The 16,291-nt window shown below is 39.9% G+C and overlaps 1 protein-coding gene across 5 annotated transcripts in view; it reads left to right on the forward strand.

Moving 5' to 3' along the window:
* The window catches only part of nav3 (neuron navigator 3), a 252,304-nt gene that overhangs the window by 221,468 nt on the left and 14,545 nt on the right, over positions 1 to 16,291 (forward strand). For 3 of the 5 annotated variants that reach the window (XM_066724741.1, XM_066724742.1, XM_066724738.1), the window contains exons 24-30: positions 3,245 to 3,328; positions 5,975 to 6,086; positions 6,706 to 6,827; positions 7,019 to 7,039; positions 8,645 to 8,668; positions 10,085 to 10,257; positions 15,731 to 15,884. In XM_066724741.1, the coding sequence (XP_066580838.1) occupies positions 3,245 to 3,328; positions 5,975 to 6,086; positions 6,706 to 6,827; positions 7,019 to 7,039; positions 8,645 to 8,668; positions 10,085 to 10,257; positions 15,731 to 15,884 (690 nt within the window). The remainder of the gene's footprint in view (positions 1 to 3,244; positions 3,329 to 5,974; positions 6,087 to 6,705; positions 6,828 to 7,018; positions 7,040 to 8,644; positions 8,669 to 10,084; positions 10,258 to 15,730; positions 15,885 to 16,291) is intronic. The other 2 variants (XM_066724739.1, XM_066724740.1) reach the window with 2 other exon arrangements.

A 16,291-nucleotide genomic window follows, 5' to 3' on the forward strand; every position in this document is an offset into this window, starting at 1 on the left:
TGAAGACGGAGGAATGTCATTGGAAAGTAGAAGCGGCTCTTTGGCAAGTTCTCTGGAGTGGCCGACTCTAAATCACTACCCGAGTGCAAAGAGGCCGGACAGTGCCAGTGAGAGAGCAAGGAAGAGCAGGAGTCACAGGCACGTGTCTGGCCCTCCAGACCCGTGGGCCGCTGCGCCACCTCTCCTCCAGACACAACAGGTGGGGGAGCTGGGCTGTTCTTAGCTGCTATGGCAGGAATATCAGGTGGACAATATTTAAATTATATTAATTTGTATATTTGGTTATTAGGGCGCTTACAATGCAGAATGATGATTTAGTTTAGGTAGTACAATTGAATAATACTAGAAAGTGTATTATGTACTTGTTTATGGAATTAAAAATAAGTGCAATGTCTAAGCGTGGGTGCTTTTATTTAAAATGATTCAATTAATCAAAAAAAGTGTGCAGCTGATACTATTATATGTATAGCAGAGTAAATTGCTAAAGCACAGTCTTCGATTTAGATTTAGAAACTCTTGTGTGTGTACGTGTGTGTGTGTATGTGTGTTTGTGTGTGTAGGGGATGTTTCATTAAGTAAAGCAACACATGGTTTGGACAACAGCATTGCTTCTGCTGCTGTTTACCCTATCAGTTGGCACCTTGAGTAATTCAACTCTAATCCACTTTTTTTACAGTGGTCTGTAGTTGAGGATTAAGCTGTCAACCTCAGTAGTACTCACTCAGCAGACTGAAACTAATCGAGACGCATTTCATTGTGTTCAGTTTCAGAAATTCACGTGTAGTGTTTTATGATGTTGTGTGAAACCTGTCACTTGCCATGCGTGGATACTTTTTATTGTGCGCTTTTTGTTTTCATGAGCTATGAAGAAATACGACTGCAGTGATAATCATCTCAGTCAATAGTTAATACTCCTGAATAGTTGATAATACCTATGCATTCTTCAGAATGACTGTGTGTAAAACCTTGTTCTTCTGTCTAGATTACACTGGAGTGTGTAGTCTAGTTGGTGGAGCAGGTATTAGAAACTATTTATGAAACACTGTATAGATTGTGGTCAGTTTAACAATTATTTTTATATACCTAGTTTTGTCAGTAAATAAAACTCATGAGTTTAAAAACTATATAAGAAACACAATTATTGAGGAGATGTTAAAATATGATTATTAATAGTATAGTTAATAGGAATACTTTAGATACCAGGCATTTCTTGCTGAACTTTCTATATTTTTTCATATTGACTTCAACTTTATTGACGTGAATTTATTGACGTCTATTTCTCCTACTTGTATTGAACAGGTGAATCTGAGCATTATCAATTTGAACACTGTAATTTATCACAGTGTTCACTTTATATTAATTTTGTGATTTATTTATGCTTTGTATATGGATAGTTTTATAAAGGCACAAAACGTATCTGTTTATGCTTCAATAATTCCATGTCAACTTATTTGTAAATATTTCAAATCTAATCTGTTTTTAAACAAGTTTTTTGTTATTGGTTCAGTAATATAGATTTGTTTTCACTATTAAAGAGCTCTGTGGAGTTCTAGCAGAAACAATGTAGATAATCATGTTTCTTCGCAAACTTAGCAAAACCTAAATTAACACAGCATTCAGGTGTGGACACATTATTATAATGGTAGATATGCTGTTTCAACACTTGTACAGTACCTACTTAAAGACAACCAAAATCAGTAGTGACAGGCCCAGGTCTCACTGTAATACAGCAGTAATGCTTTAGGCATAGATTAAAATGTGAGGGACAGAAACAACTTCAGAAAACACATTTGAGGTTGAAATTGAATGCATCATTGGATATAATCTTTCAGCAATGATTTAATGACAAGTGTTGTTTGCATAGAAACAACAACAACAAAATAAATGAAATCTGATGTTTAATTAAAAAGGTAATTATGTACATCACTGATTTCTTCTAACAAAGTCCAACTCATTTTAGTCTAAGTTGATGTTGCTTTGATTGAGTTAATAAAACAGCCATTGTTTTCAAAAAGGTGATGAATCATGAGAGATAACTGTTCATTAGCATGTCTTGTCGGATGCGTATTTTTAAATTTGCTGAGGCAGTAATGGAGCCATTGGAACCCACCTGACATGTACACCTGAAGGGTGAAAATATGAGGATGCATAAATACATAATCCCAAAGTCTTTATTGATTTTAATTTCAAATACTACCTTCAAATGTGTTGCTTAATTATCCCAGGCATTTGACAATGTACTTTGTGCATGTCACATAGTTAAAGTGACAGAGTGTATATAATCATAATGAAAACTTATGAAAAATCGAAATAAATTAGTGTTTTGTTATGGCAGTGGTGTATTTGATGGAGTGGCAGCACATTCCCCAAGGAATACGTTCTAACAATAGTGCTTGTGTATACTTTTTAATCTTTTGTGTTAATCTACTGTTAAAACAGAATTTCAAGGCTATCATAGCACAAACAATGGGACTTTTTTTTAATATCAATATCTATTGTGTCTGCAGGTCTTTTAAATGCTTGGTCAAATGTGTAAATAAGCACTAGCACCACAGTAATAAACTCTTTCTGACTACATAAATATGGGTCTGTTGAAGCTTAAAGTGTGAACTCAACCAACCTTTTAAGCCTTGCCAAAGACCATCATTTCTCTCCCCTTGTGAGATGAGACCTCAGAGCTGTGGATTGGGCTTGAAATATAGCTTTTATTTGTCAGAAGCCATGCTACATAAAACTTTATTGTGAGCACGAAAAAGACTGAAGAGCCCTCAGGATGCATCAGGGAGTAGTGATCTGTAATTTACAGGAGATAAAATAACCCCCAAGTCCCAAACAGTGGCATGAGGTCATATATCAAAGCAAATCTTCCCTTCAAGAGTTTCTATAGTTCCCTTTGCTCGTTTTGTATATGCATTCATTAATTAATCTCCTGTGATTAAGCTTCATTTAATAAAAGAGTCCTGGTCTCAGGGTCAAGACTGGATATGGTGAAAAAAATTATATTATCGGACTTTATATCTCAAGTGGATCTGCAAGCAAGTCTGGATAGCATACAGCAAAACAGAGACTCGCTCTGACAACATCAAGCAGCGCATTCCTTTTACATCTGTCCTTGGCTGGGAAAGTTACAATATCCCAGAATGAAAGCAAAGTCACTTTACTGTAGATGTCAAGCTGTGATCCTAACTGCAAGTCGGACTTGATATGATGAATGCCTTATTGTGGTCCTGTTTTCTATTGGTAGGCTCACCTGGTCGCCGCATTTGAGAAAAGCCTGGGGAACATGACCGGCCGCCTGCAGAGTCTCACAATGACAGCTGAGCAAAAGGTGGGAGGTGTCTGACATCTATTAGGAGGTTCTTACAGAGGTTTTACACTAAAGAATTTCTTCCAGGTTTTTTTCAGTGACTAGTATAATAAATATAGCAATATATACACAAAGATTGATACCAGTGAAATATTTGTTATTATTTGATTATAAGATATTACATCCAAATGCCACAGCTTTTCTGTAATACTGGATCTGATAATACAAATAAATAAAAAAGGAAATCAATATTATACTTGTTAATCGCTTAATCTACACTCACCTAAAGGATTATTAGGAACACCTGTTCAATTTCTCATTAATGCAATTATCTAACCAACCAATCACATGGCAGTTGCTTCAATGCATTTAGGGGTGTGGTCCTGGTCAAGACAATCTCCTGAACTCCAAACTGAATGTCTGAATGGGAAAGAAAGGTGATTTAAGCAATTTTGAGCGTGGCATGGTTGTTGGTGTCAAACGGGTCGGTCTGAGTATTTCACAATCTGCTCAGTTACTGGGATTTTCACGCACAACCATTTCTAGGGTTTACAAAGAATGGTGTGAAAAGGGAAAAACATCCCGTATGCGGCAGTCCTGTGGGCGAAAATGCCTTGTTGATGCTAGAGGTCAGAGGAGAATGGGCCGACTGATTCAAGCTGATAGAAGAGCAACTTTGACTGAAATAACCACTCATTACAACCGAGGTATGCAGCAAAGCATTTGTGAAGCCACAACACGTACAACCTTGAGGCGGATGGGCTACAACAGCAGAAGACCCCACCGGGTACCACTCATCTCCACTACAAATAGGAAAAAGAGGCTACAATTTGCACAAGCTCACCAAAATTGGACAGTTGAAGACTGGAAAAATGTTGCCTGGTCTGATGAGTCTCGATTTCTGTTGAGACATTCAGATGGTAGAGTCAGAATTTGGCGTAAACAGAATGAGAACATGGATCCATCATGCCTTGTTACCACTGTGCAGGCTGGTGGTGGTGGTGTAATGGTGTGGGGGATGTTTTCTTGGCACACTTTAGGCCCCTTAGTGCCAATTGGGCATCGTTTAAATGCCACGGCCTACCTGAGCATTGTTTCTGACCATGTCCATCCCTTTATGACCACCATGTACCCATCCTCTGATGGCTACTTCCAGCAGGATAATGCACCATGTCACAAAGGTCCAATCATTTCAAATTGGTTTCTTGAACATGACAATGAGTTCACTGTACTAAACTGGCCCCCACAGTCACCAGATCTCAACCCAATAGAGCCTCTTTGGGATGTGGTGGAACAGGAGCTTCGTGCCCTGGATGTGCATCCCACAAATCTCCATCAACTGCAAGATGCTATCCTATCAATATGGGTCAACATTTCTAAAGAATGCTTTCAGCACCTTGTTGAATCAATGCCACGTAGAATTAAGGCAGTTCTGAAGGCGAAAGGGGGTCAAACACAGTATTAGTATGGTGTTCCTAATAATCTTTTAGGTGAGTGTATATTATTTTATTAAAACCTAAACTTCTCTTATAACAAATTGATTGACATGGCTTTTGAAAGCTGCAGTTACTCTGAACTGGAGGAAATTCTCTTGATCGACAGTGAGTGATCAAGCCATTGTTTCTCCAGATGTATTTAGACTTGTTCAAGTGACTATGTGAATGCTTATATTTGTCAAAATTAAATAGAAAAAAGTATATTTTAATTCTTGCTTTCCCTATTTCAGATTCACACCTCATACTTTGGAAGTTCCTTAACAAAATATGTCAGGAATCAATAAATACTCTTTTCTGTTGGAAGTAAAATGGACCGCCTTCAAGATTATATTTGTGCCAGTTTTAGTGAGAATTTATTCTGAATCATTTTATTGCGTCAAAGCTGCAAGAACCAGTTTGTTCTTCCAATTCACTGAAAAAAATGTCAGCACTTATATTAGAAGGGGATTACATTCCTAAACCTTTAGCAGAACAAAGATCATTTAGTTGTCTTTATAGAAGATGAAATGTGTATTTTTCCCTTTCTACTTACACAAGGCCCTTGCTAAAACCAATGAGTTTTGACAGCATTAATCCCTAATAAATTAACTGAATGAGGGACAGGGGGGACAGCTTTGTTAAGCAGGCTGCATCAGCTACCCACATTTTAATTAAAATGGAAACTCTATCTTTGCCTTTGGAATGAGTTTGTGGAAAAGCAATGCAGTTATAATGTGTATGATGTCGTTTATTTTAAGAAGCCAAGGTAGAAAATACTTTAGAAAACATGATTAACACAACATTAATGTTAATCAATACATGGTTACCTGCTGTAATTAATACATGAACGGTTTGATTTGCTCTTGTCTTGGCATTCATGTATTGTTTTGTAGATAGAAGCTTACTGGCAATTGGTGACAAATAATGGTTTTCTTTGTGTGGGGATTCATGAAATAATATTTGTTGACTAGCTTACCTCTTGCTAGCAGTAAACCTTTGACATCTGCCATTATAAAATAAGCTTTTTCAATCGTGCAGAATAGTCAGGTGCATAAATACTTGCGGTTTGGCATTACTCTTAATAGAGCTTCACAGTCAAAATCAATTCACAGATGTGTTAACTGTTGCAGAGAGGGTCAGGGGGTCAAGAACACGTTGGAGACGCTCATGTGTGAATGTATGTGTTTTTTAGGAATCTGAACTGGCTGAGCTGCGAGAAACCATCGAATGCCTGAAAACACAGAATACCGACGCACAGGCGGCCATCCAGGTCGCGCTCAACGGCCCTGACCACTTACATAAAGGTACTTTCACAGAAATGTGGGTGGGCGGATGTTCATAGCCATTTAGCCCCTGCAAGCTAAACTGCTTTCATTCCATTTAAAAGTCCTGTTTTGTGTTTGGTTCTCTTGTTGATGTTGTTTTGTTTTTTAAATAGACATTTGAAATGGTTGTGATGTGCAAAATGTTATATGCTGCGGACAAACCGAAAATGACCTGAGGAGTTTCTGTCAAACTAACTGTCAGGAGTTGTGTAAATCAACATACCTGGGTTGAGGCATCTCCTACAATGGAGAGAGGGTGCCAGTGTGTCTCTCAGATGGGATTTCCTTGTCTTTTTTGTACATTTTCTGAGCGGTAACCAATATTCCAGTAAAATTGTCCAGAGGAGCAGTGGCAGGGACTCATCTGAACTAAAGCCCCTTCACGATGCAAGAACCCAAACCACAATACAAATGTAGAAAGAGTGACCAATGTAAAGATGAGTGTCAACAACAAGCATTTTGCTATACCTGTCAATTGGAATAGAGATGACAAATGTGGTTTTGATTCCCAGATAATGGTCTCTGCTCCTGTCCTCATTTAAGCCTTTCTCAGCCAGTGTATGTATAGTATACAATCTGAATCGGGTGTCTCCCTCAGACTTGCGGATCAGGCGGCAGCACTCCTCCGACAGTGTGTCCAGCATCAACAGCGCCACCAGCCACTCCAGCATTGGCAGCATCAATGACGCCGAGGCCAAGAAGAAGAAGAAGAAGAGCTGGGTAAGAGAGTGGGCCGGGGGGGAGGTCCCATGAAGAGTCTTGTGTTTCTTCACCAGATGCACGCCCCACTTGAGAGGGTTGCGTCGAAATGCCAACTAATTCCAGTCATTGTTTACCTTTCAAATGTCATGGATTCTAATTTTCACAATGTGTAATTTCACCCTCTTTCATCTCTCATATCACTCTGCCAGGCAAAGACTAAAGGACACAAGGTGAATATAAACTCAGCACAATCTTCTAGCATGTGTTCACAGAGCGAGAGGGAGCAGAAAAAAAAATGATCAGCAAACAGGGTGCTGTGTAGGCACAAGCCTTCAGCGTTTTTTGCCTTGATAAAGACGTCTTATTTAAGCCGATTTTCTACCCCTAAAAGGATTGGAATACACTGCACTGCTTTTCCCCTATTTGAAAAAAAATAACCCAGACCAAACTGTAATTGTCTGATTTTGACACCAGTTTTACCTTTTAAATTCACTGACAGTTGGTCATGAATAGGAGCAAACACTCTCCCATCTGTATATGCACATTGAGATATTTTAAAGAAATGTTTGTTGAATTTGTGTGTTCTGTCTGTATGTTTGTTCTTGTGTATTTCTGTTTCTTCTGTATGTTTTGCTGTATTTTTGATTTGTCTTTATTCAGCGGTACATACTGGTGTGGTACCTTAGTTGCCACTAAATTAATATTATGGACATTTGCCAAGACACAAATTAGATGTGTTTTTTGCTTGGCCTTGCTACACAGGTTTTTATATTTATGTTTTATTTGCTTGTGTTCCTTGTTAGAAGTCTTCTAGGATTATATTTTCATAACACCATCATACAGATTTAAAGAAATAAGTATAATTAAACTAAATCTTTGCTAGCTGTCCCCAACAGCTATTGCTCTACTTATATAATTTGGCACTTCTTTAGTTTATTTGGGCTGCCAAACAGTCTGACTCTATAAAACACTATGCAAACAAAACAAAATAGAAATGGAACTCATAATATTACAATCACATTTTATATCTCACTACTGTTTTTAATCTGATCTACTGACTAAATATGTCATGCCTGTATGTGGGCTGTATTCCCTTGATTGGCCCCAGATACCCTCAATGAATATGTAAGATCTTTTCTAGTTTGTGTGATATGAGCTTTCCGTTATTGTCAAAATACATTCAACAGACATTGCTTACTTTTGAGTATAATGGCCATAATGTATTGCTTAAAGGTTATACAAGTCACTGTGATCACAATGCTATGCACAACCCCTGAGATCAATGAGATTGGCATACACATTAAAGTGACTTCAATACCCTGAAGGCTGTGGTTGCGCTGTTAGAAGAGAAATACAATCAGTCACTATTTGTTCCAATACAGCCTTGAATTTTTTTTCATAGAGTTATCCACGTGAAGCGGCAGAAAACTTGAAAAAGCCGATTTTCACCAGTACTTCCTGACACAGAACGCAGAAGCAGATGTAATTAAACAGATGCAGATTGCATCCTTGCTGCCAATGCAGCTGTCAGAACTGAACCGAATCTGGGTGTGTAAATCAGCTTATATGAGACAGCGAAACTAAAAATATCAACCACCAGGAAAGAGTCAGAGAAGGGGGTTGAAAAGGTGAATGTTTGCTTCTGATCAGGAAGCCGTTACACCGAAAGGGATCCGTCGTCCTCATTTACAATTAATAGAGATGATAATTATAATGATGATACAAAAAACATCCAAGGCTATAGTGGTCAGAGACTGTAATTTATATAGCGTCTCCTGTTTGTAGACAACATGTGGGAGAACAACATTATAATAGTCAGTGTGTTTTACCTCTAGGTGGCCGATTCCATCCCTGCCCAGGTCAGTAGTGTTTGAAAGTCCCGTAAAGTCTGGTTGCTGTGGGTGCCCCTAGTGACCCCAGCGCTGTTAATAGTAGACAGGTATCTGCATGGCAAGAGACCTTTCCCATTTTTAACCAGTTGCCAACCTATTGTATAGGTTGTCTATAAAGATGCCCTCCCTGGACTGAAAGTACCTGAACACTGAGCTTTCTTCTACAGTCTTTAAAGAGCAAATAGCAAGGCTCTGAAATATATGTCAGACACACCACATGAACGCACACAAGCCAGAAACCTGAAAGTAATTGCACTGAATGTAGTACATGTTTAAGAACTCATTAGCATTTAAAGATGTTGATGAACCACACTTTTTTTTACACTTTAAATGTAAATGTGATGATTTGTCACACACAGAATAACATCCCCTACTGTAACTGGGCTTATAAAGGCAAGTCATCATTGCCTGAAAAGAAAATTGAGATCTGAGACGTTAAAGACCCAGTGGAATCAAACATGCGTATGTGAAAGAAATTGAGACAATTAGTTTGAGATTAAATGACATTAGGGGAAGAAAAAGTATAAGAAAAATATCAGATTGGAAAAAAAAATCATCCATAGATAAGTAAAAACATATTTTAGAAAAGGAAAGATTATTTTTGAGACATTTCTTGCTATTTATTATTCCATAACCCTTAGGAAGCTTGGCTATTCCATGGTCAGGGAATGGTGCAGTAATTATATCGCTCCTCAGTGGCTGAATTTTAGTATTCACCTTCAAGTACTTTCATCTTGATCTTTCTTGAGCCCCAATGAATGAAGAATGCAGAGCCCCTTCCTCTGTGTCATGTGATTTTAGGATGCAGTCATTTGATGTCCATTGTTTTAGACAGGACAGTAAATATCCTAAAGATGTTTTTCATGCAAAGTAATGTCAGACAATATTTACAAGAAAACTTACAGCATGTATTAGAAGAGATGTATCAGGCTTTATAACTCTTTAAACAGATATAGTATTTCCTTTTTCTTTTTTAATGGAATGCTGACCTCCTTCTGAACCCCAGTGAGTAGATTCAACTGATGGTATAGGCATCGTTACTACAACAAATACAAGGCAAACCTAAATGAATATAGCAAAACAAAGATGTTTTCCTTAGATTTAAGTAAAGTATACACAGGTTGCAGAAATAAAATAATTTCTTCAGCAGGTGTCTTCAAAACCTCTTTGTTTTGCTCTTTTTAGTTTGCTACATTACCTATGGGTTTGCCTTGTCCTGGATTGAATCTACTCCCAAGTCTCCTCGTGAGATGCTTTGCTTTACCCCTTTACTGACCCCAGCTGAATGTTTGATAGCAATGTTGGCCTTGCCTAACCCTTAAGCAGCTATAGTGCTCAACTCGTGCACTCGGATGGATGCTAAAGCTGATGTTTCTCTTACAGCTCAGGAGCTCCTTCAAGCAGGCCTTCAGTAAAAAGAAGTCGGCCAAGCCCCCATCTCCCCATTCAGACATCGAAGAACTCACCGACTCTTCCCTGCCCTCCTCACCCAAGCTGCCTCATGCCTCCAGACAAGGAGGCGCTTCGGCAATGAAACCCTCCCAGTCGGCCTCTGAGTAAGTTGCATCGCTGAGCACACACATATTGCTGAGGTCTCTTTGTGCTGTCTGTTGTGAAGAGGCAAGGCTGGTGTGGTTCCTATCTGTGCATTGTGCTCTGGACTCCAGTTATGCGCTCACTGCTTTCCGGCTGTGACAGCAGTGATTTGTGGCTAGACTCAAACACAGCTTAAACCTGAAAGCACACTGTGGCTGACCCTGTAAGAATTATTCTGTACCAGTTTCTGCATGCATGGCAAGGCAAAGCAGAGACTGTACAAAGCTTAACAGAAGCTATTTGTCATGAAACCTTTTGCTGGAGCTGCTTTGTTTGGGTATCAGGAATGTTTTTCCCCTGGCTGAGGACAGTGTAGTAGTTAAAGGAGGCTTTGCAATGGATGTATTGTCCAGGTGGCTTAAACTACTGTTGGACTTGCATGGAGGATAGACCCTAACATACTATATGATGCACAACAATGATCCGTTCATTTTCTTTTCCTCAGTTGTCTTATATCAGCGCTTATGTTTTTTCACTTTTTCTGTTCCTTAATTGTTTTCATCTGTAACATACAGCTTATGCCTCCTTTCTGTGCACCTGTCTGTTTATAGCAAGTGTGATTGTGGTAGCAAGTCATCTCCCATTTGGATACCAAAGAAAAGGCAAAATGGCCATGTGATCTACAAGCACAGATCTCGGTAAAGGACAGTGTGCTGCATGCTCTGTTGATTTAGTGTGGAGTGTCCCCCCCACTAAAAAAACTAATTGTTCAGCATCTTATGTCTGTTTTGAAAGGGTTTAGTCAGTATCTAACACTAAAACAAAAGTCATTATTATGAAAACTTCAAACACATCAAACTTGAAGGATTCACACTTCTGTGCTTTCTTTCAAAACTCTACTCAATATAAATATACAAGAGAAGATCAACCCTTTCTCCAGGGTGATGGAAGGGATGATATGAAGAACGAGGTGGCTATGCTACATCCTCTGGGAACAATAGTTAAGAACATAAGAAAGTTTACAAACGAGAGGAAATTTGACCCATCGTGCTCATTTGGTGTCCATTAATAACTGAGTGATCCAAGGATCCTATCCAGTCTGTTTTTAAATGTTCTCAAATTGTTGCTTCAGCCACATCGCTGGGGAGTTTGTTCAGATTGTGATGACTTTCTGTGTGAAGAAGTGTCTCCTGTTTTCCATCTTGAATGTCTTGAAGTCCAATTTCCATTTGTATCCCCGGGTGTGTGTGTCCCTGCTGATCTGGAAAAGCTCCTCTGGTTTGATGTGGTCGATGCCTTTCATGATTTTGTAGTCTCCTCTGTTCCAGGGTGAAAAGGTTCAGTTCCCTCAGTCTCTCAGTAGGACATTCCCTTCAGACCTGGAATAAGTCTGGTTGCTCTCCTCTGAACTGCCTCTAGAGCAGCGATATCTTTCTTGAAGTGTGGAGCCCAGAACTGCACACAGTATCCAGATGAGCTCTAACTAGCGTATTGTACAGTGTGAACATCACTGCCCTTCTTCTCAGTTCTACACTTTTGACAATATACCCTAACATTGTGTTTGCCTTTTTTATTGCTTCCCTACATTGTTTGGATGGGGAGAGTGAGGAGTCCTCACAGACTCTTAGGTCTTTCTCATGCGATACTTCATCTAGTTCTATTCCTCCCATAGTGTAATTATAGTGGACATTTTTGTTAGCTGCATGTATTACCATGCACTTGAATTTCATCTGCCAGGTGTCGGCCCACAACTGAATATAATCCAAGTCCCTCTGAATAGCCTGTGCTGCCAAAATTGTATCTGCTGAGCCACCTATTTTAGTATCATCTGCAAATTTGACAAGTTTGCTAACTATCCCAGAGTCCAGATCATTAATATAGATTAGAAAAAGCAAAGGCCCTAGTACTGATCCCTGTGGAACTCCACTAACAACCTCACTCCAGTTAGAAGCGACTCCTCTAATCGACACCCTCTGTTTCCTAGACATCAACCAGTTCATAATCCATCTACTTACATTACCTTGAATACCTACAGCTTCCAATTTGAGGATCAGTCTTTGGTGTGGAACCTTATCAAAAGCTTTTTGAAAATCTAAGTATATCATATCATATGCTTTCACATGATCTACAGCTGCAGTTGCATGTTCAAAAAACTCAAATAAATTAGTAAGACATGATCTGCCTCATCTAAACCCATGTTGACTATCTCCAAGAATATGGTTTTCATTAAGATGCTCCTCTATTTTCTGTCTAATCATTTTTTCAAACATTTTACAAGTAATGCAGGTGAGATTAATTGGTCTGTCATTTCCTGGCTCAGTTTTGTCATCTTTCTTGTGGATTGGTATGACATTTGCCATCTTACAGTCAGTTGGCACATCCACTGTTGCCAATTGGAATATTTTAGTTAGTGACCTATAAATAATTTCCCTCATTTATTTAAGTACTGTAGGAAATATACCATCTGGCCCAGGTGATTTGTTTGTTTTTAATTCTGCTAGAAAGCAGTTATGTATCATCTCAACCATTTCTGTTTCTGCTTCTTTAGTCCCAACTGGGCTTTCCCAGTTAATATGTGTGAAATTGAAATCCCCCATGATAACAGCCACATCCATGCAGTCCTGATTACATTGTACAGTGCAACATCTTTCTGAATATCTGAGTTGGGTGGTCTGTAACACACTCCTACCACTAATCCTCTGGATCTTTTTTCCAAAAGGTTAACCCACAAAGACTAGTTTTGTTACTAAGATCTAATTTGAGTTATTCTGCCTCAGTGTAATTTCTGACATATAATGCTACCCCAACCGCCTCTTCGATTTTGCCTGTCTCTCCTAAACTCTGTATCGTTTCAACTTGTATTCATCCCCATCATTTTCTGTAAGCCATGTTTCTGTCACTCCTACAACATCATAGTCACACACCAGCACTGTGGCTTCTAGGTCTAACATCTTGTTCCTTATACTCCTGGCATTGAGGTACAAACATTTCAGGACTTTCCTACTAGTAGTTTCCCTTGGTTTTCTTTTCTTAGTGGAACATCTCCCATTGTCAGAGCTCCCTGCCCCCCTGGTCTCAATTACTCTGCACATACGCTCTCCCAATGCATTAGCCCCCCTTCTGTTTAGATGTAGACCGTCCGGTTTGCACAGGTCCCATCTATCCCATGAAAAAAGACCAATGCTCCATAAATTTAAAACCCTCTTTCCTACACCAAGATTTCAACAACGTGTTAATCTTTCTAATCTCAGCCCGTCTCCCTGGCCATGCACGTGGTACCAGAAGTATTTAGGAGAAAACTACTGTGGAGGTTCTGCTCTTCAGTTTCTTTCCTAACTCTTTATATTTGTCTTGCGGAACCTCTGCCCTCCCTTTTCCTTTGTAATTGGTTCCAATGTGGCCCATGACCAGTGGATTCCCCCCGGCTTTGGCCAGTAGCCCGTCTACTAGTTTAGGGAGATCTGCAACCTGAGCACCAGGCAGGCAAGATACCATGCGGGTCTCCTTATCACTAGAACACACTGTGTGATCTACACCTCTAAGAATCGAGTCTCCTACTATAACTACCTCCCTGTTCTGGGGGGAGTGGGCACCATGGTGCTCTGGTACTCAACTCCCATCCCATCACCCTCTGAGCTGTCACTGTCCAATTCGGTGTCCAGCAGTTGGAACCTGTTGGACATTTCTAGCTCTTGGGATGTCTCTAGGGGTTGTGCGCGCCCCCTTTTCTGCGGTTACGACCTACTGTAACCCAGCAGTTCTCTACGCTGTCCTGCTCTAAGGTTTCAACTCTGCTAGGTTTTGGCGTGCAAACCATCTCTCTCATGGGCTGATTGACCAATTCTTCCATATCACTAATACAGCGCAGATCAACAAGCTGAGCCTCAAGATCACAAACCTTGATCTCTAGGACTTCAACATGCTGACAACGTTCACAAATTAAATCTTCTTGGATGAGTTCATCCAGGAAGGCAATCATTCTGCAAACCTGACACTGTAGTGGCCACATGCTTCTAAATGTTATAGTGGTGGTGGTGGTGGTGGTGGTGGTGTTTTTTTTGTCTCTCATTTCTGCTTGACTTTTTGTCACCGAGAAATAGCACAGCTCTTTCTCAACAGCTGCTTTAAGTAGCTTTTGTCTACCTCCCACCAATTCACACCTAACTGGCTCCACCTGGAACATAATTCCTGCTAGTCCTTGACTAAATCACCTTTCTTCAACCTATTTACTTTCACCAACTCAGCAGCTGAACTGAATTGACTTCAATTAAGGCAAACTACAGACAATGCTAACTTCAATTAAGGCAAAGTTAAAACAAAATGAGGAATGCTAAGACTGGTCTGAAACTAGAACAACTACAAGATGGCTGCCTCACATGTACTCTCCTGGGTCTGTCTGTGGCAACTTGTATAGTCAACCCAATTGAACTACCTTCTTGGCTTTGGAAATGGGCTGTGCTTATCCTCATGGTCCTGAGCTGTTTATAGACATGTTTGAGGAACCAGCTGACCCCGTCCTGGTACCAGAGAACACACATACTGGCTTCCCAGGCTGGTCCCATTTCATTGTGCTTCAGTCATACATTTGTAAGGTTTCTGTGTGGTTTCAAACTCACTCGTTCACATGGTTAACCCTCTGGGCCTTTGTAGAGAAACATAATTTAATATGTTTGATTCCTCCAGCTGGCCTCGCTCCAGGTTTGATAGTTATTAGTTTTCTCAACATGACATTGAACAAATGGAGTGGGACAGCTACCAGTGTTGCCTTTAGGAGAAAAATATACATTAACACCGTGTTCATTTTAGCTGTAGCTGTAGTTGTGTTGAAATGTGAAATAACAGCACTTATCAGTGGAGAAGAATGGGGCTGCTGTAGTCACAGAGCCATACAATCTGTGAGGCTTTGGTAGGTAGTTCCATTCATGTGTCGTCTCCCTTGTGGAGGACCACCACAACCCATCTGGATTGTAGCTTCCTGTCAGCCCGTAAGCAACAGGTTGTTACTTAAGATTAAGCTCATACGTTTACTAGCAGAGGGTCTTAATTGTAATTTGCATTGTGAAAAACCTAATGCTGTTTATAAGAAAGCTGCTGCCAGTCTGAATTGCACATTGTTCATTTATATATAATGTATAGTTCTGTCTGTCACCCAGTCTTTTGAATGTGCGCTACACAGATTTAAAAAGGAGTATATAATACAATAAGATTGATAAATATTAACATTTAATAATTTGAAGTTAAACTCACACCTTTTTGATGTTTTGAAGGCAGGGCATAATGTGGCTTCAGTCTAAACATCCCTTTCTTAATTGCACGTTAAAACACCAACGATGGTCTGTTTTTCTTCCAAATCAGCACGTCAGAGGCTAATCTTCAGTGTGGCGTTGAGCGTGTGTCCTGCGTTTTCTAATCTCCCTCCACTGTCTCTGAGGGGAGCCTTCCCCACTGTGTTGGTGCTGTGGGCAGTGCCCTGAGGTGTCTTGTGTCCTGCAGGTTGTGCGAGTGCACGGAGGCAGAGGCCGAGATCATCCTGCAACTGAAGAACGAGCTGCGCGAGAAGGAGCTCAAGCTGACGGACATTCGTTTGGAGGCCCTCAGCTCAGCACACCATCTCGACCAAATCCGGGAGGCCATGAATAGGATGCAGGTCAGCGCTCGCACTAGTGTCACCTCTCGTACTGTAATCTTGTCATATTGGTTCATATCAGACACGTTTTATGTGTCAGATATAATATTAGTTTGCTTTAATGAGATAAATACACAAGCAACAAGTACTTCTCCTGGTTTCCTTTAATAGATGCATTTCACAGTATCAGATACACTGTAGCAAAATTATTTAGTGTGTGTGTACTACATTTGGAAAGTGTGGTTTAAAAAAAGCCAAGTAACTATATCTGAATATTTCCATGCAACCTATGGATTTCAACACATATCACAGACCTAGCAAGAGTAGAAAACCCATTTCTAATCTTTTTCCAGAGCCCTGACTTTTTTTTTTGAGGTTTGCTTTTCCCCTAGTCCTGCAGTTAATGTCAGTCTTTACACTTCAAAAGC

This window comes from Amia ocellicauda, chromosome 15, assembly GCF_036373705.1.
Source record: "Amia ocellicauda isolate fAmiCal2 chromosome 15, fAmiCal2.hap1, whole genome shotgun sequence".
NCBI lineage: Eukaryota > Metazoa > Chordata > Actinopteri > Amiiformes > Amiidae > Amia > Amia ocellicauda.